This window comes from Merops nubicus, unplaced genomic scaffold (assembly GCF_000691845.1).
Source record: "Merops nubicus isolate BGI_N331 unplaced genomic scaffold, ASM69184v1 scaffold3187, whole genome shotgun sequence".
In the NCBI taxonomy this organism is placed as follows: domain Eukaryota; kingdom Metazoa; phylum Chordata; class Aves; order Coraciiformes; family Meropidae; genus Merops; species Merops nubicus.
The window spans coordinates 44,408-72,344 of record NW_008618153.1 but is presented as its reverse complement, the minus strand read 5'-3'; the positions used below and the strand labels follow the sequence as shown (position 1 = coordinate 72,344).

Sequence of the window (27,937 nt, the reverse complement as noted above, 5' to 3'; positions counted from 1 at the left end):
GACTATGTTGACTATTATCAAGCACAAACCTCTAGCTGAGGCCATCCTAGTGCTTAACAGGGAGGAATTAATTTCACATATCTTAAGGCTAATACTTGTGTTTATATATCTCAATATAATTGCCTTTTACAAGACAGAATAATACTAATTCAGCTTTTGGTCTCTTGCTGCCTCCGTATCTTCTCTAATTATATACCAGCGTGTGTTTGTATAATTGCTTATTAAGTGTAGAATTTTGTTTATACTGAATTGCACAGTGTTTTTTCCATCCCATTCTTAAAATTAAAGACAGCACTGAATTCTTAAGCTATCATCACAGTCTGTATCCCTGTTACTAAATTCACAGATGTCACATAAAGAATATGCTAATAGGAAATTTAAGGCAAATAAGTTAATTCTCTTAAACCTAAAGCAGACCCCACAGATCCTTCTCAATATATTCCTCCATTTTGTTAGTGAAACGCTAACTCCTCTGAACTGGGTTTTGAAACAGGGTGCTTTTCGGTTTTATAGAAGTTACATCTACTCCATGTTTTCTGAGATCCTTTCTAAGTACAAGACAAGCAAACAACAGACAAATGGCAATATCAAAAGATGTGACGTTTCATTCTGCTCCTTATTCTCTGAAGCCTGTTTCATCACCGGAATTGAATGATTAGTTCCACACTGTTGTTACTGAGCAACAGTCAGTATGATTTTGTTGTGTGATTTTTGCTTTTACATACTTAGAGGCAGTTCTTGGGATTTTTGTCCTGTATAATCATAGAATGCTTTGGGTTGGAAGGACCTTTTTTAAAGGTTATCTTGTCCAACCCCCCTGCGGTAAGCTAACTAGGTCAGGTTCCTCGGAGACCCATCAAGCCTGACCTTTCATGTCTCCAGGGATGGGGCCTTCACCACCTCTCTGAGGATCCCGTTCCAGTGTCTCGCCACTCTCACAGTAAAGATCTTCCTCCTAATGTCTAATCTAAATGTATTCTGCTTGAGTTTAAAATCGTTGTCCCTCGTCTTATCACTACATAGCCTTGTACACAGTCCTTCCCCAGTTTTCCTATGGGACCCCTTCAGGTACTTGAAGGCCACCATAAGTTCTCTCTGGAGCCTTCTTCAGGTTGAACAACCCCAGTGCTCTCAGCCTGTCCTCAAAGGAGAGGTGCTTCAGCCCTCTGATCACCTTGGTGACCCTCCTCTGAACCTGCTCCAACAGCAACTGTATTTCAAAGTATTAGATCTAAGGCAGTGTAACTCCCTGACTCTCTTTTCCTCTCTTTTAGAAGAGGCAAACTCTCTCACTTCTTGACATGTTTTGAAATGTTTATTTTCCTCTAAAAGGAAGTCCCTGAACTTACCAGCACTTGGTCAAGTCTGAGTAGCTGAAGATAGTTATCACCTAGGCCTGGTGACAGCCACTAGGGTCAGGGAGGTGTGTGTCAGGGCGGTGTGTGTTTGGGGCTGTTCCCACTCACCCACTCCTCCAGATGGTGTTTAGGATCTGAAACAACACAGGATGATATGTACGCATTGCCACTTCTCCTTCAGCTTAAGTGATGGGTGGAGGGTTGCTGTTGTACAGATGGTGTGAAGCTTGTGCAGATTGAGTGCACCTAGTTACCTTGGATCCACTATAACTCTTGGCTTAGTAGTAGTGCTGAGGACCCGAGGTTCTGCTGAGCTGAGTGCTCTGGCATCTCTGCACCATGTTTTCCTGTGTCCAGTTTCCACAGTGTGCTGTTAGCCCAGTAGTGGTGCACAAAGTGTGTGGATCTGGATCATGAAACCTGGAGCACTGAGTTAGCCAAGCATAGGTGCCCTGGTGGCTCCCCTTGTTTTTATGATGCTGGGCATTAGCTATTGAGTACACTAGAGGCATGTAAGCTGCAAGAGACACTTTCAAATGGCAGGCACCAGTTTCATGATTATGACTTTATTTTCTGGAAAATCTTTCTTATTGCCTGCCTTTTGCTTTAATCTTGGCAGTTGTACTGCTGTTGCACTCTGCCATTCTGAGAAGAAAGGTGCAACCATCTTCCTTTACTTCATGATGCTCTTAACCACTTACAGATCAGACAGCATGCTGGCCAGGCATGTTTAGCTGTCTGCATTCCTCAGCCAGTCACCTGTGTCCTATTGCGTTTGCTGGTGCCCACATAAATAGCATAGGTAAGTGAAGTGCTGAAAGTCTGTAGAGCTTAATGTAGTTAAGGTTATAAATCAGCTTATTTCTTTAGGATCTACTGTTCTCAGAATATGATTTGATGATGCAGCTGAGCCAATCTTAACACAGGCTGTACTGCAGACTGCGGTCCTCCTTTCCCTGCACTCCTTGTGTTCCTCCTGCTTCCCTTGTGCTGTTATCAGTGCTGACCCATCCTATGGTGAGCTCGTTTAGGATTGTAATTTAGCAGAAAATTGATGTTATTTTTGCTAACTTAGTTCCTAGACTTCCTAAAGATTAGAACAGATGAGTGCTCTGGTGTGTGGAAAGGGAAGGGAGCAAAAAGGCTCCTTTCATCAGCAGTATGCAGCTAGATTTGCTAAGGCAAGTTTCAAGCATTTTAGAGAACATATACAAAATACTAGAATCTTCATTTGCAGGATTCATAGCTTAACGGGTGAAACTTCATGCTTTGATCTTCTTCATCTGCATGGAGAATTTACTTGAGATGCTGTTGGAAAAAAGTCTGGTCAATTTGGGTTCTCTCTAGAAATCTTTTCATTATGTAACTTTGTAGCCCTGATGGCTTCATATGTGTTCTCATGCGCAGAATTTGTTTTTATTTCACTTGGCGTCAAACATTTTCTGCAATATACAAGTTATCTTAGAGTTTTATACTTGGTATTCTTTTACTGGTGTCTACTTTTCTGTGGCATTCAGGATAGCACCTTCCCTTTAGTAACGTGTTTTAGGCTGAGGATAAAATCATAGAATCAAATCATCGTGGTTTGGGTTGGAAGGGACCTTAAAAATCATCTATTTCCAACCCCCCTTCCATGGGCTGGGACACTTCCCACTACACCACATTGCTCGAAAGCCCATCCAGTCCGGTCTTGAACACATTCAGTGAAGGGAGCATCCACAGGTTCCTTGGGCAACTGGTTCCAGTGTCTCACCACCAGCTCAGTGAAGAACTTCTTCATTACATCTGATCTATATCACCCCTCTCCTAATTTGAACCCATTACCCCTCATCCTGTCACTACAAGCCCTTGTGAAAAGTCCCTCCACAGCTTTTTTGTAGGCCCTTTTCAGATACTGGAAGGCTGAAATAAGATCTCCCTGGAGCCTTCTCTTCTGCAGACTGAACAACCCCAACTCTCTCAGCTTGTCCTCATAGAAGAGGGAATTATGCAAGTATATTTTTATATGACTATTTTGTTACAAAACAGTTGGTTTTGTTTTCTCTTTTATAAGATGTTTCTCCCAGATTAACTGAGAACCTCTTAATTTTGCTGCATAAGTACATTGATTCTTTCAATTGTTTTCTCTACAGTGTAAGTTTAAGTTTTGAGACATACAATGTAGATAAACCAGCTGGAGGTGAAATCCATGTAATTGAGCTTCTTGTACTGGAATTACCATGTTGGTTTGATTAAAATTAAATGTGTAATTAAAAACATGCATCTCAAAGATTGGGAGGCTGAAAAGTAGGACTTAATGACTTCATCTGCTGAGTTGTTTTTTTTTTAAGAAAAACCCAACACAGCAAAAACCTGATGTCTAAAGGTGTTTCCCAGTGAGTTTAATTCACTAATTACCAAGCTATTTGTGTTTATCTTAGGTCAGATCTTTCCTGTTAGTGAGCAGTTCTTACTTTCCATAAATCAAGGAAAGTACAGAATTGTTGGTCTAGAAATAATATTTACATATTAAAGATTTTTATTTAAGATTTCATAGATCAGTTTTATTCTTAGTTTCCAGTTCACTTACTTTGACACCATACTTTTTGACACACTTAAAAGTGGAGCCACAAAGCCTTCTGCCACAAAGAATTTTGTGACCTTTAACATAAAGTGGTTTGCTCCAGTCTTACAGTACTGTTTGGGTTCAAATTCTCATCTGCAAATAGATGTCGTACACTAATTTATTATTATGTAATATTTATGTACTAGGGGTGATTAATTCGATTCCTGCATATTCCATATGTGACTAATTTATTATTAAATACTTTATACTATTGTACTTTCTTTTAAAATCAAAACATTTTAGTTATAAGTGAAAAATCATGTCAGACTGATGCTGTAGCTTGATGTGGGAGCTTTCTTGAGAGTAGTAGGTAATCAGTGCCTATCCCATACCATTTACCTTCTTTTATTTATTTTTTTTTAATGATTATTTTATTTTTTTCCCCAATGAACAGCTCATTTTTGTTCCTGGGTTCATAGTGTGGCTCGCCTGTGAGTTTACTGGCAAAGCTCAGCTGATGTATTGATATTTTGGGGTAAATCCTCAAGGAATATTTAAGTTAGTATTGCTTTTGAGATCAAGCTGTAAAAAAAAAAAAAAAAACTTAAATCCTGTATTGACATGTTCTGATCTGCTTTTATAAGGCTTAAATAACAATTTCTGAATTTTGTCTTTATTCAGGGTGCAATTTTCTTGGAAGGAATAACAGTTAAATATGTGACCCAAGTGACAACACAACCAAAGTTAGGAGGAATACAGCAAAAATGTCAGCAGTTCTGTGGATGGGAAGGGTATGAGAATATTTAGAACTTGTTTATTTATGTTGTCTAGAAAAGAGTGTTACATTTCTAGTTTGGCAGAAGGCAACAGCTCATTGTAAAAATGAAAAAAGGTGACTATTTTTGGATGGATTGTTAAAAGAAAAGCAAGCTTCAAGAATACTTAGAAGTGCAACCAGATGAGGATCATGTATATGAAATGGAATAATCAGATGTTGATATTAAGAAATTAAGAATTGCTTTTCCATTGAGTCAGCAAAATGTTTTCAGATAAGTTGCTGCTGTACAAATTCCAGATGTAGTCTAGTCCAGATATTAGTGTAAAATTGTATGCTTGCTTGAAGAGTTGACTTATTTATGTGATGACACTTCAGTATTGAGTTATAATACTTGATTTTTATAGCCATCTTGGATATGTGTCCAGTGTTGATGAAAGCATTGATTTTAATGTCTCACATTCTGCATGCCTCCTTTCCAGAGCTGATGATCTAGAGAGTTGCTCACAGTGCTTCCTAACTTGCTGGTGCTTATAGTTCTTCTAGTGTTTGTAATTTTGAATTTAGGTACCTCTCCTTCCAAAGTTAAAGTTTTGAAATTTTGCGTAATTTATGTGTTTTGTTATAAACAAATACCATTGTTCTTATCAGAGAGGCATTTGAGTCCTGTTGCAAAATGCCTTGATGGAAAAGATGCTCTAACTTGAAGTTAGCCTTGTAGCAAGTCTGGGACAAGATGTGACTTCAGTCTACTTAAACAATGCCTTGCCTCCTCTGATTATTTGTTGCAGAACATTAATAAACATGGTTTTTTGTTTGTTTGTTGGTGGTTTTTTTAGGTCTGGATTCCCTGGAGCACAGCCTGTTTCCATGGACAAGCAAAATATTAAATTTTTGGAGCAGAAGCCATACAAAGTTAGCTGGAAAGCAGACGGCACTCGGTAAGTTCATTTAAAATGAAACAAACTCAGTGAACTGGGTAGATGATTTGTATTTACTCAGGAAAGTGAATTTGCTTCTACAAGGGACAAAGCATATTCTAACAACAAAACCAACTCCAAAGATCAATTTTTTTTTTTTACTGTCTTGATACCCAACATTTGCTGAAGTTTGTGGCTGAGTTTTTTTGTAGCAGCTGTTCTGCAGATTTGCTGTTAGATGTATGTATTTTTGTTCTCCATAACCCTTTCCTGTCTGTCAGCCAAGACTTGCCACCAAGGTCTTAGAATAATCTTAGATAACAGTACAAGTTTGTTAAGCTAAAGAATTTGTTTATAAAAGCTAAATTAAAACTTCTGTCTGATCCTTCAGAAGCTGGCTAGTATTAGAAATTTCATAGGGTTTTTGTATTCGTACTGTGATCCTTTGTTCAAGCTTGTAGTTCTGGTCAGCCAAAGAATCAATAGCTTAATCTTCCTTCACCCTTACATTTGTTGTAGTGATGACTGTTCTTTTATAACAGACTACAGCCTGATCGTATTGATGGGTCGAACCTCTTCAATGTTGTTCATTTTGGTTTGAAATGCATCCTTGTATTTGATTTCTCCAGTATTCTCACGTTAGCATTTCAAAGTAGGAGAAATGCCATAGATCATCAAATACAGAATGGCAAAACACTTTTTCCTCTGATCGCAATTGGTTATAGATTTGTCTCAACTATGTGAAACTTGGTTATCTAAACATGTGCATCTGGTATCATTTGGTATCCTTTAATTGCTTTGGGATGAAAAAGCCACATCACTCAGGGTCTCTTGCCTCTACACCCAGCAGTTTGGATGAGGAGTATAGAAGATATTTTCTATTCATACTGATGCTGCTATTCACATGATATCTGCTATTCACACAAATCACACACAGAATCACCATGGTTGGAAAGGACCTGTAAGATCATTGAGTCCAATGATTATCTAACTCTATCAGGCCACTTCCACACCACATCCCTGAGAACCCCATCTGACAGCTTTTGAACACGTTCTGTGCTGTTTCCTTGTCCGCTGGCAAAGAGGTATTGTGGCTTTTCATAGGAAGAAATCTTTCTTTAGTAAAACTCCAAATCTCCAAAATCATACTCACTTTCATAGGAATGAGTATTTTTAATAGGTTGGAAATTTTTTGAAATTACAACCATTTGCTTGAGGTTTTGAAATCATCGATGGGAATCAATAGTCTAACCTTCTGGTTTTTTTCAGTATGTTTGGTTTCAAAACTGAAATCAAAAATCCCGGGTGTTAATGGAAATAGTTTTTAACCTATGCTACTTGTAGCATTCAGATCACCATTTTGCTTCTTGTTGTGGGCACTGTGTTGAGGTAGTTAATGTATTTTTTTACCTCTTAGTCAGTAGTGTCTAAGTAACAGGGAGAATTTAAGTTGTGTGACACATTCATTTCAATAGCTTGAATTTATTTCTAAAGCATTCAGTAGTACTTATGCAATTGTAGTTGTTGCTAAGTGAAATCGCTTTAGTTTTTATTCACTTAGAGCAAACAAATATTTTTTTAGCCTGCTTTGACTTGATCAGAAAAAGTGTGATTACAATGGATATACACGTTATAAGAAGGACTATTACGCTTATTTGTGCATGATGCTTTAGTGTAGCAGAAGAGTTCAGTGTTAACACGTTTACAGGTTAGAAGGCATCAGTTGTGTGAATCTCATGTATGCTTTCAAAAACAAGAGGTAAGAATTTTTGGTTTTGGACTGGTTAACTTAAAATATTTGGTTTGGGCAAAGGAAGTTTTGTTTTAGGGCAGTGGTAAGCATTCTCTTTTTCATGTGCTGAGACAACACAGTAAATTTTTGATATTAAATAAACAAGCAGTGTAGACTGCCTTCTAAAATTATTATGGCATTTATTTTCTTAGGTTTGTTATCTTTAGTAATAGAGTGGAGTGTTCTAGATAATGAAAGCCTGGAAAACGTGAGGGATTGGGTGTCTTACAAGAGTTGCCCAGTGGTTCCACATGGAGTCAGTCAGGATGCAGCACAATTCAGCCAGAACTATAAAAAAAAAAAACCAAAAAAAACCCCAAAAAAAACCCCAAAAAACAACCAAACCAAACCCAATCCAAACAACAACAACCAAAAAATCAACCCCCAAAACAGCAACAGCAACCAAAAAAAAACAACCAACCAACCAACCAACAAAAAAAAAACCAAACCAGAAAAGGAAACCAAACCAAAAAACCCAAACCAAACCTTAAGGTGTCTCTCATCTGTGGAATTTGTACTTCAAGGGTTTATTAGCTTGGGCAGAGCACAGTGCAAAAGTGCAAAGCTGGCACTAAACACAGCATGCAAGCATTAAGAAAGTGGTGGGAATATTTGGCTTATTAATGTGGGCTGGCTCTGTCCAGCAGCGCTTGGGTCACACGCTGCCGGTGTCACCGGGGTGCGAGGTTACAGAATCACTGTGCTGGGAGATCCAGGCTTCTTCTCAGAGCAGTACAGAGCATTCCAGAGCTGCTGAGCCTCAACAAGCAGACTCGGCCAACTTAAACTGACCGTGCCAACAGCCGGATGGGAGTCTTTGCATTTATTATGCTTTTAATCCTCATTCCAGATATACTGCCCATGGACTTGACTTGTGTAACTATGAAAATATGTTTACAAAGTATTAATGTCCTGTGCAGCTTAGATATTTGTAGTCCTTGCCTTTTTTCACAGCTTAGTCCTTTGGGAAGTCTTTATTTTAGGGATTGGTTTGCCCTGCTATTTTAGTATGTGTTGAAGACAGTTCGTGGAAATGCTTTTGTATAATTGAAGCCTATTGCTTCAAGAAACAGTAATAATGGATAACAATTCTGTTTTAAAAATATTTTGTCTACAGAACACCATTTAATATTAAAGGAAAAAATTGCTTCGTCTGCAGTGTCTCTAGTGCATTGCCACTGAAGAATAATCTGTTCAAAAATGTGATTAGCTAGTATGTATTGATATGTTTTAGAACAAATAATATGATGTTGTAAAATTACAACTAGAGCTATTCCATAGGGTTATATAAACTATTTTTCCAGATTTCTTTTTTTTTTTTTTTGTTTCTAGTTTCAATGTGTAGAGTCTTTCTTTGTCATGGTTTATATTTAATTTGGAAAACTGAAGTCTTATGGAATATGATTTTCTTACTCAAATGTACAGGATGCGTGCATTCTGAATACAAGAATAATTATACAGAAAATACTAGTGCACCTGAAAGACTGCCTTTTGTGAAAGAAAGTGCTTATGTAAAGTATGAATTTTCAGTATTTTGGACATTGTGTCCTGTGTTTTTTATAGTTCTAGCATGGTGACAAAACAGAATGGATGAAGAATAAACCTGAGGGAGCTAAATGGTTCTTTTAAATTGTCTCAAAACATGTTAACATGGAGTTGATTATGGAGAGACACAGACTTATAGGTATATTCAGAGAATAAAATAGTGCTACAAAGATCCAGTGTTAATGAAATTCAGCTGAAGGAATGTTGTGAAGGAGAGTTAAAAGATGAAAACCTGAGCTATTATTTGGACATCTAGACCCTGTGAATGATAGCTACTCTAATCAACAATGAGAAGTGTTTATGGCAGTTTTTACATTGGACATGCTTCTAATTATTTTGCTGTTCTCCAGTGATCTGGACTCCATATGCAATTAAATAGATTTTCATTAATTATTCTGAATGCTTGTGTTGACAGGCGTGACCTTCCTGAATGTAATATTAAGACATCAGTTAGTGGAGATCCATTTACGAGTCCCTTGCTTACTTTATCTGGATATGAAACCCCTGTCATCAAAAATCTCTGGAGCTATTATGTTACCTGTGGCTAGATGCAGCAGTCTGTGGTTTGCTTATTACAATATTACTTGACTTGCATAAGTTTTTGGGTTTATTTCATTCCCTCTTTGCTTAAAAAAGCACTGCTGTTTCATTGACCCAATTTGACTTACAGAAAAGCAGATGCTTAATTAATAACTCTGCATTATGCTTTCCCACTGAAATAAAACACTCTCAGTCGATAGAAATATCAACTCAACTTAGCCAAATCTCTTAAAAGGCAGGTGTTTAACAATAGTAAAATTTATTTCTGCAGCACTAGTTTTCTCTACCAGTTTTGTGGCTGAAGCCTTTATTTGTAGATTGTCTTGACTGAGATGTAGAGTCAGGACTTTTACTTCTCTGCAAAGGCATTTTCTATTTCTAGATTTCAACTCGACTTGAACTTTCACACTTCTGGTTTAAGAGCTTTGGGGGTTTTGTCTGTTTTTCAGTGGTAGAAGAGTGCCTGTTTTCTTGCTTTCTTAGTATTGTTATATTTTTCTACCCATAATTTTGAAAGAAGGAATAGTTCCCTAAGTGAAAGAGCATTATCATCTTGCATTGACTAAATAATGTGAAATTAGTTAAATTACTTAATAATAATGATATTAAATACTTTTTTGAAATTTTCTGAAACAGTATTTTACATGCTTTTGTAAATATGTGGGTCTGGTTTGGGTCAAAACTCATCATCCTCCATTCCCTTGGAGCCCAGAGTTCACAATCTTTTGCCTTATTCTTGCTTATAAGTCTGTCCTGATTTTCAGAGTTTGTGCCTACACTGTGGTCTTGCTTGTTCTGTGCCTGGTTTCCAGAGTCCTTGTTCCATGAGCATCAGCAAGACACACCTTGTTCTCACTCCAGCTTTCCTTCTGGCACTTGTTCACCCCAAGGGGAAATGTGATGTGAACAAATACTTCTCCCCTCCCGTTTATAAATGCCTGTGTGTAAAGATGTATACAGTTCCATCTCAGGTGCAGACAAGTAAACTTAAAATTAGAAGAGCTCTGAAGCTCACATAGCATTGTCTCTCTTTGGAAAAATATTTCCTTTGTGCCAGCTATTTACATGTATGTAAATATTAATGCAACTCCATTTTTGGGAGAAAGACCTCTCAAATCATATTGCCTTGAATTATTATTAATTTAAAAAAGGATCACTTAAGTCTGCAGCTATTCTGACTGGTTTGGTATGAACCCTATCTTGTCTATTTATTGGAACAGTTGTCAAACCTCTTGGTGTCTTAAAAACAATTTTAATGCTAATCTATTCATTAGGCACAGAAATCCAGAGGGCAAATTCCCCGCTACTAAAATCATGCCTTTGGGCTTTGTGAAGATGAAATGTATGTTGTATGTTAACAGCAGCTGCAAGCTATGTAGGGCTTTACAAATGTATCCAGTTTTGTAGTGCTGTGTTTTGGGTTGCTGCTATCTGTGTGAGGTAATTGTAAGAGTGTGTCGGAGGCATGCTGCCTGACTCTGTGCTATCAACTTTGTATTGTAAAGTGATTAACCCGGGTGGTTAGCGGCTCGCTGTACTCCCCTGGTATGTATCTCATTAATAGTGTTTGTAGCAGATGTTTGTTCTAATGAGTGGAGCTGAATGTTCAGGCAGGGGTAGGTTTGGTGAAGTAATGAGACGCTAGTTTTGGAAAAAAAGACTGCTACCGTTAAGAATAATAAAAAGCTTTTAAATGTCTGTAGAATAATTCAAATTAATACATTCAAACAGGACTAGGTTTTATAATGGTAAAATGTGACCTGAACTAAATGCAAACTGTTTTGGGGTTTAAGTTATTTTCCTGCATTCGTACGAGTACCTTTTTATTTTTCACATCCGTACACATGCATTTTCAGTGGAAAAATAAGAAATACGATCATAATACTATGCCTGTTCAATTGGGATAAGGCGGCTATTTAAAAAAAAATGCAGAACAGGTAGTTCTTGCCAAAGGCTGTTATGTTTGAAAAATATTCAGGCAAATTTGATGGCTTGCAGATATCTAAATGCAAACAAGTAGATACAGAACGTAAAGCAGCTCTTTGAGAATGGCTGCTAATGGTCTAAAAGGTGATGATACCAACATAGGAATATCTCTGAAGCTAGGGCTTTTTTTCATGGCAAGTGGCATTTTAGAGGAGAGGCCTGTTGTCTACATCATTCTTATTTTGTTGATATAATACAAAATAGTAAAGCTACACTTAACTGCATGATAAAACTGGTGGGCAAATTTTTGTATTATATTTATTTATTAAATAATTTTTATTTAGCTAAAGCCTGTAAATTACTATGTTATCAAACTCCTGATAGCTTCCCATGTTTCTTTAGTTTAGCTTTTTGTACAAATGAAAGGAAGTTCCTATTTTTGTTAAGAATGTTAAAATTATTGGCAGTTGCAGCCTCCTCAGAAACATATTTGTGACCATTGCTTGAAGGAAGTCTACTGGCTGTGTTTTAAGATAACTTTTCATACATGTTGTTCAAATGTAGTGAAGACAAGGTAAAAGTTTCTCCCTGAATTTACATGACTAAATAGTTTTTTCTTTCACTATTCCTTGATCCTTTACAAGATGAGACAAAGCTTAAATGCATAACTGAGAAATTGCATATTCCTCATAAGAAAAGGTACCCAAAAGTCATTGTGACAAGTAACTTGTGAAAAGATAATTATTGCTAAAGAACAGCTCTAAAAAAAAATGGAGAAAACTGAGAAACATTTTATTTTTTTGTTTCATAAATTGACGTAGAAGAAACTAGCCCAAAATTAGGTGGCAAGGAAGAAAAATGGTAGCCTGTCTGCTAAGGATTAAAGAATAGATGGTTGAATGGCTTCATGGAAGAACTATTATCCCTGAGAGAAAGTTGGGGTAATAACAAGAATGGAGGAGGACAGAGAAGACTGGAGAGTGGTACTAATCCAATTAAAAAACAAATTACTCACTTGAGAACTCATTTTTAAGAACAAGAGACTGGGTTGACATGAAAGTAGATCTGGAGAACAGAAAGATTGTCTTCTGGGAGTAAAGATATTAGTGTGGAGTTGAACTTGAAGACGACTGTTGGAAATGAGAAAGAAGTCATAGATTAATTTTCAGATTGATACAAGCGACGTGACCAGATTCCCATGGATGTGGAATTTTATGCTCAGTAGTGGAAAATGCCTGACGAGGAGGTTTGCACGATTGTTTGTGGATTCCTTCCTAATTTAGAGGAGGGGGACAAAAATGTAGGGTGATGGGATTTGACAGATAGCTTTGGAAGTGGTGCTAATGGAAAGTCCAGGGCTGTTAAACACTGGAAAGAATTTGTGAGTAAAGAGCTTTTCTCAAGGTATGAATAACTGCTTTTTAAGCACTTTACTTTCTAACCCTAGGTGCCTACAAGTGAATTATTATATATCATGTTTTGCGTATCTTGTCATTTAGTCATGTTTAGGGTTATATGTGTTTATGGTTTTGTGATCTAGAGGGAACATTTGCCTCCTAATGATAGGATGGGGTGAAAAACCCACAGAAGCATCATGCGGGTGCTTTTAAGCCACACCTTCCTTTCCTTTGCCTTCCTCTTCTCCCCACTTATCTTAAAAAATAGACCTAAATATTTATCAGTTTTGCACCATTGGTTGCCCATGTTGTGTATCCCTTCCTTTGTGGTTGGGGCACATTTCTGTGGTCTGAAGTTTTAAAAGACAGAAACATTCAAGGGTTTGGACGTGTACTGAACAGACTTTTCAGGACCAAAATGATTTCTTCTTTTTTTCCTAATAGAAGTGACAGGTTTTCTGAGCAACTGGGCTTATCTCAAGGGCTTTGATTCCAAGTTAAATGAGCTTTATTCAAATCATATGCTTATGTAACTATCAGCAATAGGCAAAGCTGTTGAGTGCTAATTATATATTGTTCATGTGTGTAGGACAGCTACTCTTCAGGTGTTATTATTTTCATTGAATATCTCCATGTAGTGGTTGTAAGGGGGTTTTCTATTATTCCTATGAAACTGTCAGAAAGGGATGGTATTTAAAGAGAAGACTTGGAACAAAAACCCTAGTTAAAAAGTGACCTTTACTATTCCCCTATTCCTAATTAGGCACTATTCTGTTGCATGCAACATTTTTAAGGTCTTTGGAAGGGAAATACAGTTTTTGTTTATGTGGCATAGTCCCTCATGGTCCTGATTTTAGCTAATTCTTTAAGAGAAAACAAGCTCGTCCATTTTTAAATTAGTTCTGTAATTCTACTTCTGCTGAGGGAAGAGTCTTGGTTTTGTATGAGTCCATATGGGATTTGTTTTACTGACTTTATTTTGGATAATATACTTAATTGGAGACAACATATATTTATTTTGGCTGGAAATGGAAGTTGTGTAAGTTATTGAAATGGTTCTAATAAAGCTTTTTCTCTCCGCTCCAGTCAAGATTAAAAGCTATAAATAGCTTTTATAGGCTACAGTACTAATCAGTTGTTAGCAACCTGCATTTTAGCTTTTAAGTGTTTAATGATAATGTCAAGTTTCTGTAAAAGTATATAAAGGTCACATATATGATTCTGGATTCTAATGTATAAACTGCCTTTCTAATGATTGCTGAAAAGAACAATTCTGACATGTGAAATGCTGGGGTCTGAACCCCAAGCCCCCGAATTAAGGTTGACATATGGGTGATTCCCACAGCCCTTCATACAGAGGTGGTGAGTTTGCCTTATAGCTTCCCCCCAGGGTGCGGCCGGCCCTGCAGGGAGAGCCAGAAGGGAAATGAGCCCCAGGGGTCCCGCACTGAGTTGACAAAGGTCAGGTGTCTGCTTGGGGATAAAAGCTGGGACCACTTGCAGGGAGTCAGGAGTGTCTGTCTGTGGAGTGCACTCCCCAGAGCTTCCTGGTTCAGGGCAGACCTCCTGACTCTCCCTGGATCTGGGCCCCAGTCTGCTCAAGACCTTTGCGAACGCGGGCCGGTTGGGTGAGAGTCACTATGTGGTCACCTTTCTCTTTTGTGTTCAGCTTGCTGGTCTGGCTGTTTCCCATGCCAGCTGTGGGCAACCTCGGGTCTCTGTTCATACCACCTGTTGTGGGCCGAGTTACGTCCTTTGTGAAATCATTGGGGATGGCATCAATTATGTACCAGCTGATTGATCTGTTTGTACCCCCAGCGATCATTCATGGAATGTCCTTCTTGTCTACAGTACAGTCTGTGTATTGGTTCATCTTCCTGCTGGTGGTGGTATCATTTTTGTTGTGCCTGTTCATTGGCAAAACAGACATGGTAAGCACTCTAAACACCATTCCTCTTATTTTCTGATAAAGCAGATGCCTAATTCATGGTTTTATTTTGTGTGTTTAGATAGAAGGGGGAGAGAAGATAGTAAGGAAGGCAGGAATGATGTGTTCTGAGACTAGGAAGCTCGGGTTTTAGTAGCTGAGATGTGAGTCTTCGGAAACCGATGACAGCCTGTTTTCAACAGTATTAGAACTCACGAATATTGTATCTTTACTTGAGATTTTATGTGAGAGTGCAAAAATAAAACTTACTGAAGTTGAGGTAAGATTAAGGACACTTTCAGCATATTTAGCATGTACCTTATCTCAAGGCAAAGACGTTCTTGCTCAAGGTGAAAAAGCTGTAGCACAAAGTGGCCTTATCTCCACATGCTGACATGTTGTCAAAGGGCATGTTGTCCTTTTCTAATTTTTTACCTGATGTACAGGGAATGAGAACACCTAGCCTTTGGCTAGCAGACTGACAGCTGAAAAGGAGTTATCAGATTTTAGTAGCCAGGCTCATGGGCCTCACCAGGTAACTCATTGGTTCTGTTTAACTATATTGATTATGAACTGGCAGACATGTCTCTTGAGTGACTAGGTCAAACGAGACAGCACTGTATCATGTTAGACTAATACCTGGAACTGTTTGGTATATTGTTGCTTCTAAGAAGTTCACTCGAGGCAGCATCATTTAAAGTAGAGATGTATCCTATAAACCACATGTTAGTTTCACAGCCTTTGGGCTAAGTTGAAATTACCTTTTATCTTAATGCTCCATTTGGAGTAGGTGGTTTTGTGGTTGTTTGTGGGTGTTTTTTGTTTGTTTGTTGTGATTTTTTTTTTTTTTTTTTGGTGGAGGGGAGTGATGATGTATGTCTGTATGTATTTTTTACTAGGGCACATCCGTATCAATTTGCTGCTTCTTCATCTCCTAAAATCTGCTTTTTAAATCATTGAATGAATGTAGGGGAATGAATAAATAGGTGTGTCAGAACATGTCATCCCCAATCTGGATCCAAATTGACTTGAATGGCCAAGGAAGTCATTCTTTCTTTAGGCTGTGGTTTCTCACTTTTGTATGTTTGCAACAGTGTCAAGACTGGAAAGAAGTGGTAGAAGGAAGCTGTTGTTTTGTGTCCCTTCCCTAAGTGATTAGGGAGCACTGCTGATGCCGTACCAAACAGAAGGTATATTTTGTGAAGTAGTGAGCTTGATGTTTAACAGTTCTGAAGCCTTCTGACAGGTCACAAAGTTTTATGGTCACAGTTAAACTTTTTGAGCTCTTTGAAAATTACTACCTGAGTATTCATGTGTAATTATTTCAATATTTGGACAGATTGTCTTTTAAGCAAACTCTTTTGTTTGTTTATAAATAGTGAAAGCATTAAAATGCTTATTATGTAGCTTGTGCTAGGAATATTAATCTTAGAGTATTCGACGGTAGTCCTAAAATGTTTTAATTAGATCAGGATAAATGGTGTGCCTCTGTGTGTACCTGGTGTTCAGAGGACAAGTATCAGTGATTACTGGGTTGTTTATTTTTCTTTCTCCCAGACCACTCTGAACAGTGCATCCTGTGCTGCTGGTTCTCTTGAAGGGATTACAGGCACATCCATGAAGTGTAATGGCTTAAGCTTATTCAGGGAAGAATGATATTCTATTTGTAAAGTTTAAATATACAAATACATAGGGCAGCCCTTTCCCTGGCAGCTGATCTTCTAATCTGCAAGCACAAATGGCAAGTTGTGCTTTTCTGTGACTTGTGCCTGTGATTTAGAGAGAATTGAAGCAGCATACATTCTGGCATGCATCAGTTCAAAGTTTAGGGAACCTCCTTTTTGAAAGCGATGCTGCTCCTTCCTTAACTGCTATGTTGTAGACTTTCATGAGAGGTGTTATGGTTCTCTTGCTTGGGGAAAGAAGGAATGTAACTGCTTGTAATATGGTGCTAAATTAATTTGTTTTTCTCCATTACACCATTGTGTAAGTGCTGCTTTCCAGGGTTTTTCTTAGCCCGTTGCTTCAGGCATGAATTTCCCTCTAAACCTCCAGGATATTTTCAGACTAAAACTTGTGGAGGAGGGGATGGAGACAAACAAGTTCAAGCAAGCCTGAAGGTCAATATCTGCAATTAATAATAATAATATAATTCAGTAGCTTATTCAAGCTTGAGATACAATTTTCTCCATTAATCTTATAGCTTTTCAAAAGAGTATTCAGAACATAATACTCCACAGTTGTTTTCCTTTTTCCTCCCTCTAATGCAGAAATGTACCTTAATGTGTACTTAACCACTTAGCATCATTAAAATGTGGGTGAAACAAAGACAATGTAGTATTGAAAATAAATCAGTTAGTATAAGATTCTGTTCCTGGGTCACATCTTCTCTAGTTATCAGTTCTTTTGTTTTACACCATCATAATGCACTGTAAGAACTCTTCAATATATAGTAGTTGTAGATTAATTTACCCTTTGTTGTCGGTCAGATAGTGATAATAAGATGACTTCAAATTTAACCTATAAGGTTTAATATCCTTTTCGAAATAAAGAAACAAAACCTCCACAGCACTCTAACTTAATTAAAACTCTGGAAGGCAGTCAAGGAAAAACACTGTAACTGGATATTCTTTTTTAACCTTGCTAAATTCTTGGGTTTACCAGCTCTGTTGCAGAGTGTCATGGTCTAATAATACTTTAGATAGAAAATGTGGTCTTACATTGGTATTGAATTTGCCATCTGTTGAATTAATTAAAGGCATCTTTATTCTTCATTTATAAACCAGGAAAAACTAGTTTGAACTCAGTTTAAACTATGCTACCTTATTAAGAGAAATTATACCAGTTTGCATAATTCTTAATGGATTTTTCCATGCTTCATAGTGCATAGAAAATGGCAGTGGATGGTTTTGGAAGAAAATACATAAAGTCACAAGTGGAGATCCTGAATATTAATTTTATATTGTCATTTGGAATTTTGGAACATAAACCAGGTATGCTCTGACAAACAAATGAGAGATACAAGCCACTGAATTCACTGAGGAGCAGACTAATAAGACTGAAAAGATATTTAGTTGTAGGAAATGCAAGGTCATGAATAAGAAATATTGGAGCTGGAGGCTGTTAATTGGAAATGACTGTCAGTCAGAATCTAAGAGTGTTTTTTTTTTTTAATTTAAAGAACTGGGGAGACTGTTGATGGAAGAATTTAACCTAGAAGTATGTGAGAGAAATATAAAATGTTGTCATATTCAGAGCAGACTAACTTGCAAAGGCCAGTGTGCATGGTTTTTAAAAATTTTATTTAGAATTTGGATTATCAAGTAAAATACGTAGTTCTGCAGCTGCTTACGTGTAGCAGTGCTTCTCGACTTGTGCAAGTAAAAGTGTGTGTACAGGTTTGAAAATGGTATTTGTGACAGAGCTGTCGGTGTGCTGATTAAAAAGACATTGTTTTCTGTTTGTTTACACACTGAAAATAATATTATGAGCCTTCACATAACTTCCTGTGTTAGTGTCCCTGTATCCAGGCTTTTGTCACCCTTCAGGAGACATAGTTTGTAGCAGTGACCATTGCTGGCCACAATGAACGTAGGAAAAGAAGGCAAGCTGAGCCTTCCCCGTTTATCGGGGCTTTAGGGCCTGTTGCTCCATCTGCCACAGGCCACCCTGAACCTCGCCTGCTTCAGACTGTTACTCTAGATCCAGCACAGTCTGGACTCGGGCCAGGACGTGGAACTGCAGCGGCTTAGTGACACAGATGGATGATCTCCTACTGTCAGTAGATAGAGGGCAGTCTATTTTCCATTCTCCTGGCCCTTTCCACCGGCATTTGATGCGTCTGGCCAGAGGCTGGTGCTGTCTTGCCAGGAGGGAGTGGCAGGGTCCAGAGGGAAGTGCTAAGGTGGCTTGGCCCTGCCCTAGGGGATCTGTCTATGGAGTAGTGACGTGCTCACGGTTTTGAAGCGTTGCCAGCCATAAAAGGAAACGCAGAAATGGAGAATCATATCTGCAGGATTTCCTTGTTGCCTCTGCCTTAGTGAACATGTTAGCGATGCTAATTGCTGTTCTGAATTGGGTAATGCTTATTTGTGTGGGAGGGCAGCGCTTTCACAAGACTGAATTCTAGGCTGCGTAATGAACTCCCCTAGGAGCCGAGAGCTGCTGTCTGTTTTGTGCTGAGAGTTGATGATGGAATTTCTTACATTTTACATTCTTTAATGTGATAATACAGACACAAGCATATTTAAAAAGGGGGAAAAAAAGTGACGATGGTACTGCATAGAAATAAATAATTTTCTTTGATATAGCCCATCTAAAGAAATACTGTGGGGCTAAGAAAGTTCCTATAGGAGCTAAATTTTTAAGTTTCCTTTAAAAACATATTTCTAGTCCATTTGCTAGTTGTAGATTTTTTTCAGAAAATTATTTTTGTTTTGAACTGAAACTCAGAAGAGCAAGTCTCAAAGTTTGGGGAAGCTGTGCTCTATTTTTGTATTTTATTTAAGGTTTTAAAATTCCTATAAAGGGCGAAATTAACATGTGTAACCTTATTGCTAGGTTAGTCGTTGGGATTTTGGCTGAGGGAAATAAATTAAGCCCAGCTAAGGCACATCAGAAAATTTGAAACTTGAAGTCAGTGGCAGAACTGTGAGTTTCTGGGAGATAATTTCACCATAAATGTGTCTTGGCAAGCACTATGCAGAATGAGAGGTACTGTGTGGGGGAGCATTTTCAAAGCTGATTTTGTGAATCCTAATGAGCTCATAAAGAGGGTGGAGGCTGCATGCTGTGGTGGGTGCAGTATTGGGTTTGGAACTTGGGAAATAGTTTTCTTGTGAATGACTGAGGGAGATCCAGTAGTTTGCCTTAATTTGCCTTCAATAATATTTTCCTGAAATGTACTTTCAAATTTAATGTTGAAAAATACTAAACATCCACATAAAGGATGTTTTTCTTCAGTTTTTGACTTATCATTCTTAATGTAACTCAAGTCAGCTTCAGAACTGTGTAAAAACCAAAAACCCACCACCAACAGACAAACTAAAATAAAAATCGATGTTTAATACAATCATTCTTCTAGCTTGTATTTTGGGCCCAGCTAATATGGACTGCATGAGCAGGATGTATTTGTGGAGGCAAATGAGTCTTTGAAACAGTTGCTTTTATTTGGGTATACAAAAAATAATTGATTTCTGACAAGAAAACTTTTCAAAAAGGTATTTGGTGGTTGACATTTTGTAGAGCTTAAAGATTAAAGTTTTTAATACTCCGGTAGGTGATTTGGAGATCTGCTTGTCTAATGCCAAGAGCTGTAACTCTTTGCTAATGAAATTTTCATCCTATTTCCTGAATTACTGTGTTAGTACTAATGTCCAAATAGAATTAATAACAGACCTTGCCTTGGGAGCAGAAGTGAATCAAAAGTAGTTGCTAATGAAACCTTAGATTTTAATGTTTATATGACTAGATATTTATCTGCTTATGAGATTGATCTGTGTGGACAACATAACCCTTTTTTCTTCAACTTGCTTGTCAGATGTTTTGTTGTAATGGAAACTGGCTGTTTTGTAGTGGTTGGATTGACAGTTTGGAGAGACGATGTTTGTCGCTCAGATGTGATTCTCCGCTTTCATTTGTAGTTGTCAAAGGTGAATGAGCAGTTCTGTTACTGCTTTTATTGCTGCCCTACTCATGTTCTTTTTATTCACTTGTCTTAAATTCAGATTGAGCCATCTTATACAGGCCCATGTCATCTTGTGTTCTTGCACAGAATCTAATACAGTGGGGCCTGGTTACTAATTGGAGCTTTTGGGTGCTCACACAATAGAGATAATTAGTAATAAATGTGCAGCTCTAACAGCAAGTGATGGTCACAGTAAGCACTACGGTGTATGACAGTTAAGCTCCTATGTGCTCTTTTGGTTCCTGTAGAATATATTTGAGAAATCATTGTTCTTCTTTCTTTGCCTGTGTGGTGTTGCCCAGAGGTGCTCTTTCTATTCTAGTGTAAGTGCTAGTATCTTAATTAACTTCTTAAAATGTAACTGGTCAGGTCACAACCAAATAATATTCCCAAATGGGCTGATCAGCAGTCTACAAGGTTTCTCCAGGAAAGCTAGAAGTGTCATCTAGAGAAAACTTAAAGCCTGACATTAAGCACATGAACTTGTGCTTTTAGAGTTAAATAAACAAAGAAACCCAGCCAACCAACCAAAACCTCTCATTAATTAATAAATTCAGTTTCCCCAAAACCTTGGCATGGCTACATATCTATTTTGCTTCTTACGCATTTCCAGTTATCAGTTGCTCATAGAACACTTGTGTTTGCCAGTCCATCCTTGACCAATTTTCTTATGTTTTATGTTGGTGGTAATAAGAATTTTGAAAAATTCTATTGTTTGGACCACATTCAGAGTTTTCTTTTCAATAATTTATTAAATTGGGGGGTGGAGGTTTTTTCAGGTTTTCAGCTTGAAAAAAACAAACAACTGAAATGCTTTCAAAGAGGCATATCTAGGTCAGTCTGTCTTTCTTGTGCAGAGAAGTTTTTCAGCTTAGAAGTTAGGCAAATATATTATCAGGAGACCCATGATAAATGGGTCTATATTAAGGTAATTTATTATCCTGAGACCAAATTTTTTTTTTTTTTTTTTTTGTCTTCACAGGCTGTTTCTCAGTAGCTCTCTGAAGTAAGATATAGTTGTGATACTTAGTGATCTTTGGAAATCTTTTGCATGTAGTCATAGGACTTACCATGTTCCTGTCATTAAAAAGAGAAAGAGAAAAATAATGGGAGAAGAGAGAGAATCATAGAACTGCTTAAGTTTGCAAACAACTTTTAAGTTCATCAAGTCTAACCATTAACCTAACGCACCAGCCCAACACTAAACCGTGTCCCTAAGCACCACATCGACATGTCTTTTAAATACTTCCAGGGATGGCAACTCCACCACTTCCCTGGGCAGCCTGTCCCACTGCTTAACAACCCTTTCCATGAAGAAATTTTTCTTAATATCCAACCTAAATTTCCCCTGGCACAACTTGAGGCTGTTTCCCCTTGTCCTAGTGCTTGTTGCTTGGGAGAACTGACTGACTCCCACGTTGCTACACCCTCTTTTCAGGCAGTTGTAGAGAGTGAGAAGGTCTCCCCTCAGCCTCCTTTTTGCCAGCCTAAACAATACCAATTCCCTCAGCTGCTTCTTCTGAGACTTCTTCACCAGCTTCACTGCCCTTCTTTGGACACGCTGCATGTCCTTCTTGCAGTGAGTGGCACAAAACTGAACACTGTATTTGAGGTGCAGCCCCACCAGTGCTGAATACAGGGGGATGATCACTGCCTTAGTGCTGCTGGCCACTAATACAAGCCAGTGGCCTTCCTGGCCACCTGGCCACACTTCTGGCTTACATTCAGACAGCTGTCAACCAACACCCCAGATCCTTTTCCACTAGGTAACTTTCCAGCCACTGTTACCTAAGCCTGTAGTGTTGCATGGGGTTGTTGTGACCCAAGTGCAGGACCCAACACTTGGCCTTGTTGAACCTCATACATCTGGCCTCAGCCCATTGATGCAGCATGTCCTGGCCCTTCTGTAGAGCCTCCTATCTTCAAGCAGATCAACACTCCTGTCTAACTTGTTATCATCTGTAAACTTACTTGATCTCCTTGTCCAAGTCATTGATAAAGACATTAAAGAGAACAGGCCCCAGTACTGAGCCCTGTGGAACACTGCTTCTGACAGACCTCCAGCTGGATTTAACTCCATTCAGCACCACTCTCTGGGCCTGGTCATCCAGCCAGTTTTTTACCCAGTGAAGAGTACGCTCATCCAAGCTGGGAGCAGCCAGTAACACTAGTGCTGTTTGAAAGAGAAAAAATTACACCAGTAGTGGTTGGTAGGCTATCCAGCTACCAACTCAACTAAATTTCCATAGATTTTGTTTTGAGTGAAAAATGTAGAGAAAATAGTGATGTATTATTCTTAGTTTTGATGTTCACGTAATAGATTTTAATGAAATTGTATGTACGTTGTCTGAACCTGTAGATGTTTTAGGCAGCTGAAAACAAAGCTTTTTACTGTTTGTGTTTTTTTCTCAAAGGAGTTCTAAGATCTCTTATTCTGCTACATTTGTAATGATGATGCAAATATGATTAAGTAATAGATCTCTTCAGGATGCTGTTTTGTCATTGAAGCAAGTTACAATGAAAGCATGTACTTAAAACAGCAATGAATATGGGAGCACAGATATGGCCAATTAAGCATATTTATAAACTGAAATGTAAAGGTATATGCATTTTTTTTTTCCTGTTACTTACTTACCTCGTCTTCCCTCCCCATGGTTTCTTTAATTTTGGAAAAAAAATCCCCACAACATGCTCTTTATAATTAGTTTGAAATAAAGTTACATGGTTTGATAAATGAATGTTGTCTGTAGATTGTTGTTCTTTCTGAAGAACTGGTGCTAGGTTATCTAGTTGAATGTACATTGAATTACATTTTTCATGAAGCATCTTATGTGCAGCTTTCAGCTCTCCTAATGTCATGTTGATTTGATCTACTCCCCCTGGTGCTGACTTGAAGTTTTCTGCTCATACACTTTTTTTTTTTAATCCGATATGTGGCATCTTGAAGTACTCATCTTGTGTGAGGAAAAATAATAGTTGAGCTGATGTATAGTGAATTATGGTTAGAGTCATCATACTGCAAGAAAGTATTTATCTACTTATCTAAACTGCGTAGGTGGTATTGTGCTCCTGCAGTCAGGTCTACTGGTTTCCAGATGCAGGATCTCTGCAGACAACAGGACAGCCGCCTGTGAGACTGTTTGCTTGTGGGATTTCTAGAGGATTCTTGCAGCTTTGTTTTGACAGCAGAGATCCTATGGGCATTACTTGTAAGAGCAATGGTGAATTTTAGAAAAGCTTACTGATAGCTTGTTACTTCTTCGTAAGCAGAACTTTCCAAGGAGAAATGGATGAAGAAAAGTACTGTTTTCTTCCCTCTATGTATATCCAAAGACTTTTAAAAGTATGAAACATTCTTTGCCAAATGGGTCTTCAAAATATGCTTGCTTTCTTTCAAAATATTCTGATATGGATGGTGAAACTATAATCTTTTAATCAAAGCGTTTCCCTATTCTGTGCTGTCAAAGAAATTTTACTGCAATCCAAATGAATTGGTTGCTCTGGGAAGATTTGTGTCCCTCCCTTATTTATATCAGAGACTATTTGAGAACATTAAATGCTGTGAACTTTTAGAACCATTGACCTACCTTTTATAGTTGGTAATGCTCCTATTTTCTTCTTTTTTTTTGTGTTTGTGTATTTTGGGCTTATCTCAGTAGAACTTCTGTAATAACTTGTGCTTTTAGCACATTTATGGAAGGATCAGTGAAAGAAAGCTCAGCTTAAGGTCACACCCTCAATTATCATGTAGACGACTAACACATTTTAAGTTCAGTTGCAGCAGCTCAGGTGGTAATTAGTAAAACTGACATAACTCTGGTTCAGCTGAGACATCGAACTTGGGACTTACTTTTCAGTCTTCATGTCAGCTTTGTCTTTTGTATGCTTACTCTTTGCATTGCTGTTAAGCTGTGTTGTTCCCTGTTCGATCATTTCATCACACCTTGACAATTACATTGCTCTTTTCACTGATCTTATGGAGTGCAATCACATCTTGGTTCCATAACAGCACTTTCCTGGTCTTTCTTACTTTGCTAGCCTTCTGAGCCCCACGGCTGTTTATTTTCTCCAGTCAGAAGGTGTGCTCTTCTGGGCTGCTGCACAAGTTTGAGAAAACCTTTGTGCAGCTGCCTTGTCATTCGTACTGAAACTCTAATTTAATATCCTGGTTGCAAAAATCAAAGAAAACTTTTACAAATCTAACTCGGGTGTGCCACAGCGATCATGCGTCTCTTGTGGTTTTTGACTTTTCACTCTTTTTTTCTTTCTGTTTATTCACTGTTTTTCCTTGTATGCAATGTTAGTTCTGTAGAGCACTTTTCTGTAGGATTAGCACAGAGACATCTAAATTAACAACTTGGACTCCCAAGTACTGTCATAATGTAAAGAAAGTTTTAGAAAATTCAGATGTCTGCAGCTGAAACAAGCTCACAAGTTGCTGGTAGTAGTGTAGCAAGCTTTGGGGTTTTCTTTCTATGTATTGTGGGAGGAATGTACCCTGTAAAAATTTGTCACTGTTTTAATGAAAAGTGGTTCAATAGTCTGATGGGATTTTGCAATACGGCAGTATTAGATAATCAGCAATGGACAGGAATGGTGTTTCTTTTCAATGAAACACTGCAGATTTATGCCAGGCAGAGTTCTCGTCCACTTAATAAAGGAAAAACTGGAGAGAAAGGTCTTTTAGCTGAATCTAACTGGAGTAGCCTTAGTTATTTCTTACAGCATTAAAACTGCTGCCGTGTTTGATAGATTTGCTGGCATTGTTTTATCTGGACACAACAAAGTTATTTTATATATATATTCTGAACTTTTATTTTTGAAATATTTTCTTCATGATAATTGAATTTAACTGAATTATCTGCTTTTTTTAACTGCAAAAAGTTCCTTTTAAAATGCTTTTTTAGAACATCTGTCATAATTGTTGTGGGGTTTTTTTTTAGCACTTAATATAAATTAAAATAGTAGATATTTAGAAGATATGCCCTGAAGTATAATATCTTAACATTGCCTTTGCAGGTACATGATGCTGATTGATGGCAAGAATGAAGTTTATATGATTGATAGAGACAATTCTATTTTTCATGTATCTAATCTGGAATTTCCATTTCGTAAAGATCTTCGCACACATCTAACAAATACTCTTCTGGATGGGGTAAGTAGCATACTCTCTAATTACTGTAACAATTTCATCAGTACCATTAGCTTTTGTTCAGAAGGAAGTCCCAAGTTTTTAGACCTGAATCAGTGAATCATGGGATTTCAGGAGTAATATAGTTTTAGTTACAGTCTGAATGTGGGATTCAACCTCTAAGTAGTTTCTTATCTACAGACTAGCAATGATGGCTGCTCTGGGGGGAGCTGTTTGTCTTTGAAATAGATCACAGTATTGAAATGACATTCTCTGAATATGAGAAAAGGCTTGAAGAGAATCTAAAGAAATTAGTGTGGAACCTTATCTCTTGTTATAGCTTTATATTTTGAAACAGTAAACATGGTCAATTTGATCCAGTGAATGTAAATATTTATAAAACTTGATAAAATTTTCATTTTCGTTTGATAGACCTTTATAATTTATCTTTGCCTCCATCTCTTTTAATTTCAGCTGATCTGAATTATTGACTGATTTAGAAATGTCTTAGTTGTATTTGACTAAAACATTTCTAAGTTGTCATGCTAATTTAAATAATGTAAACTTGCTTATGAACTTTAAAACAAGCTGTAAAACATGTATTTGTTGTTTGAAGGCTGGCCTCTAGTATTCTTAGTAATCTTTTCAGAACAGCAGCCACAAGAAGAGATTATTCCTTTCCTGACTTTCCTATTTTACATGAGCAAAAGAACTTTGTTTGCTCTTAACTAAATATCTCTCAATTCATTAGTAAAACATGATAAATCAAAGGCTGCTTTTAGCAGCACTTACTGTAACAAGTGATTTAGCAAAACAATGACTTAATTGCAGGTTCGAGAATTAAAAGACTCACGCTAACTTACTACAAGGTATCTCCAACCAAAGCGTGTATATATGCATACACACAAAGCATACAGACACAGAAGTGCTTGCCAGTGAAATATGTAGATGTCCACAGTCAGAAAAGCAAATGCATAAAATCAAACACACATGTGGGTAGAAGAGACTAGCCTATAGTCAAAATTTCCCCCTTCAAGTTTAGAGTAAACACTCAAAATGCATTGTCATTTCTGAATGAGTTGGGAGTCGGGTCTTGAGGAGCTGGTCTTGCCCAGGCCTTGCATTGACTTCATCAGCAGGTGGCCCTGAGCGGCATCCCAGCTCAGGAGAGGTGCTGGATGCAGCCTACTGTGATGCAGGAGACCTCCAAGGGTCCCATTTGGGGTTGCTATTTATGGGGTCTGAGATAATTGCCTGTTGCCAGGTACTTTTCCATTGGCCTAACTCAAGTGTTGCAGTATTTTGATGTGTGCGTGTGTGCGTGTCCAGAGCTTGCTGCACCATGGGCTCCTCGTATTTCCCCTCTGGGCCACAACCCAGGGACATGTGTACCAGGTCATTAGAGGGTCAATTGATGATCCAGAATGACAAGGAGGGGAGTAGGAACCAGGTGGGGTGAAGGAGCACCTCAACACTCTGGCCACTGCAGGAGGCGATAGTTGTAATTGTGCCTAGAGAACAGGAGAGGCAGGAGCCAGGAGCGCTCAGGGGGTGCCTTAATGCTTTTGGGACACTGCCTTTGCAACCTGCACTTCTCCAGTGGATTGCTGTGTGGCTCAGGGAGGGGAGTCTCACCCTGTACTGCACCACCCCATGAGTCAGGGCCTATCATGCTACCACGGGGAGACCATATTGCCATTGTTAACTTCCTTTCCTTTTCAGGCCTTTGTTGTCAGTATTCTTGAAATGCCACTTCTGTGAATGATCTGTCTTGCTGGACACACATTTACACGTGAAGCGTGTATAAATCAAATCTATGAGGATAATTATTGCAAGGAACAATTTACTGCCTCAGGGACAGAGGATCAGTTAGTGGAATATTTTCCACCACCTCTACTTCACTGAAAAACAGAGCATAATGCAAGAAATGCCAGACTGTCAGCTCAAAAGTGGTTGCACAAGCTGTCAGGTCTGGTAGAAGCCTCTTCAGCCAGGCAGCTTACTAATGATGTACATAATAGTATTCTTAACGATGTACATTAGGTTCCGTACTGTTGAAATAAAAAGCCTGAGACTTTTTTTTCCCCTGCTCTTTCTAAGGCTCTTGAGAAAGTAATAGCGTGCAAGTGTCCATATGGTGCACTGGTAGGTGTTCTTCAGGGGAATTGCTGTTTGGCTTGGTGTTTTTTTTTTTTTTTTTTTTTTTTAGCGTTTCAAAACAGATAATTTAAGAAGGGTGGCTATTATGTACACGGTGGAAGACAGGGATGCACATATTTTGAGATATGTGCAGAAATGTGACTGTGGAGCTTGGGAAAGAGGCTCTGATCTGCTATATTCTGTTTTCCAGATTGAAAGTTTAAGTCTCTTAAGGCTAAATTAAGTACTCTCAGTT

At 38.1% G+C, this 27,937-nt stretch overlaps 1 protein-coding gene across 1 annotated transcript in view; it reads left to right on the top strand.

Moving 5' to 3' along the window:
• Positions 1–27,937, top strand: part of RNGTT (RNA guanylyltransferase and 5'-phosphatase) — a gene marked incomplete at its 3' end in the record, with an annotated part of 86,515 nt that overhangs the window by 16,755 nt on the left and 41,823 nt on the right. The window contains exons 6-8 of the mRNA XM_008943339.1: positions 4,585–4,694; positions 5,518–5,619; positions 25,431–25,566. Coding sequence (XP_008941587.1) covers positions 4,585–4,694; positions 5,518–5,619; positions 25,431–25,566 — 348 coding nt within the window. The remainder of the gene's footprint in view (positions 1–4,584; positions 4,695–5,517; positions 5,620–25,430; positions 25,567–27,937) is intronic.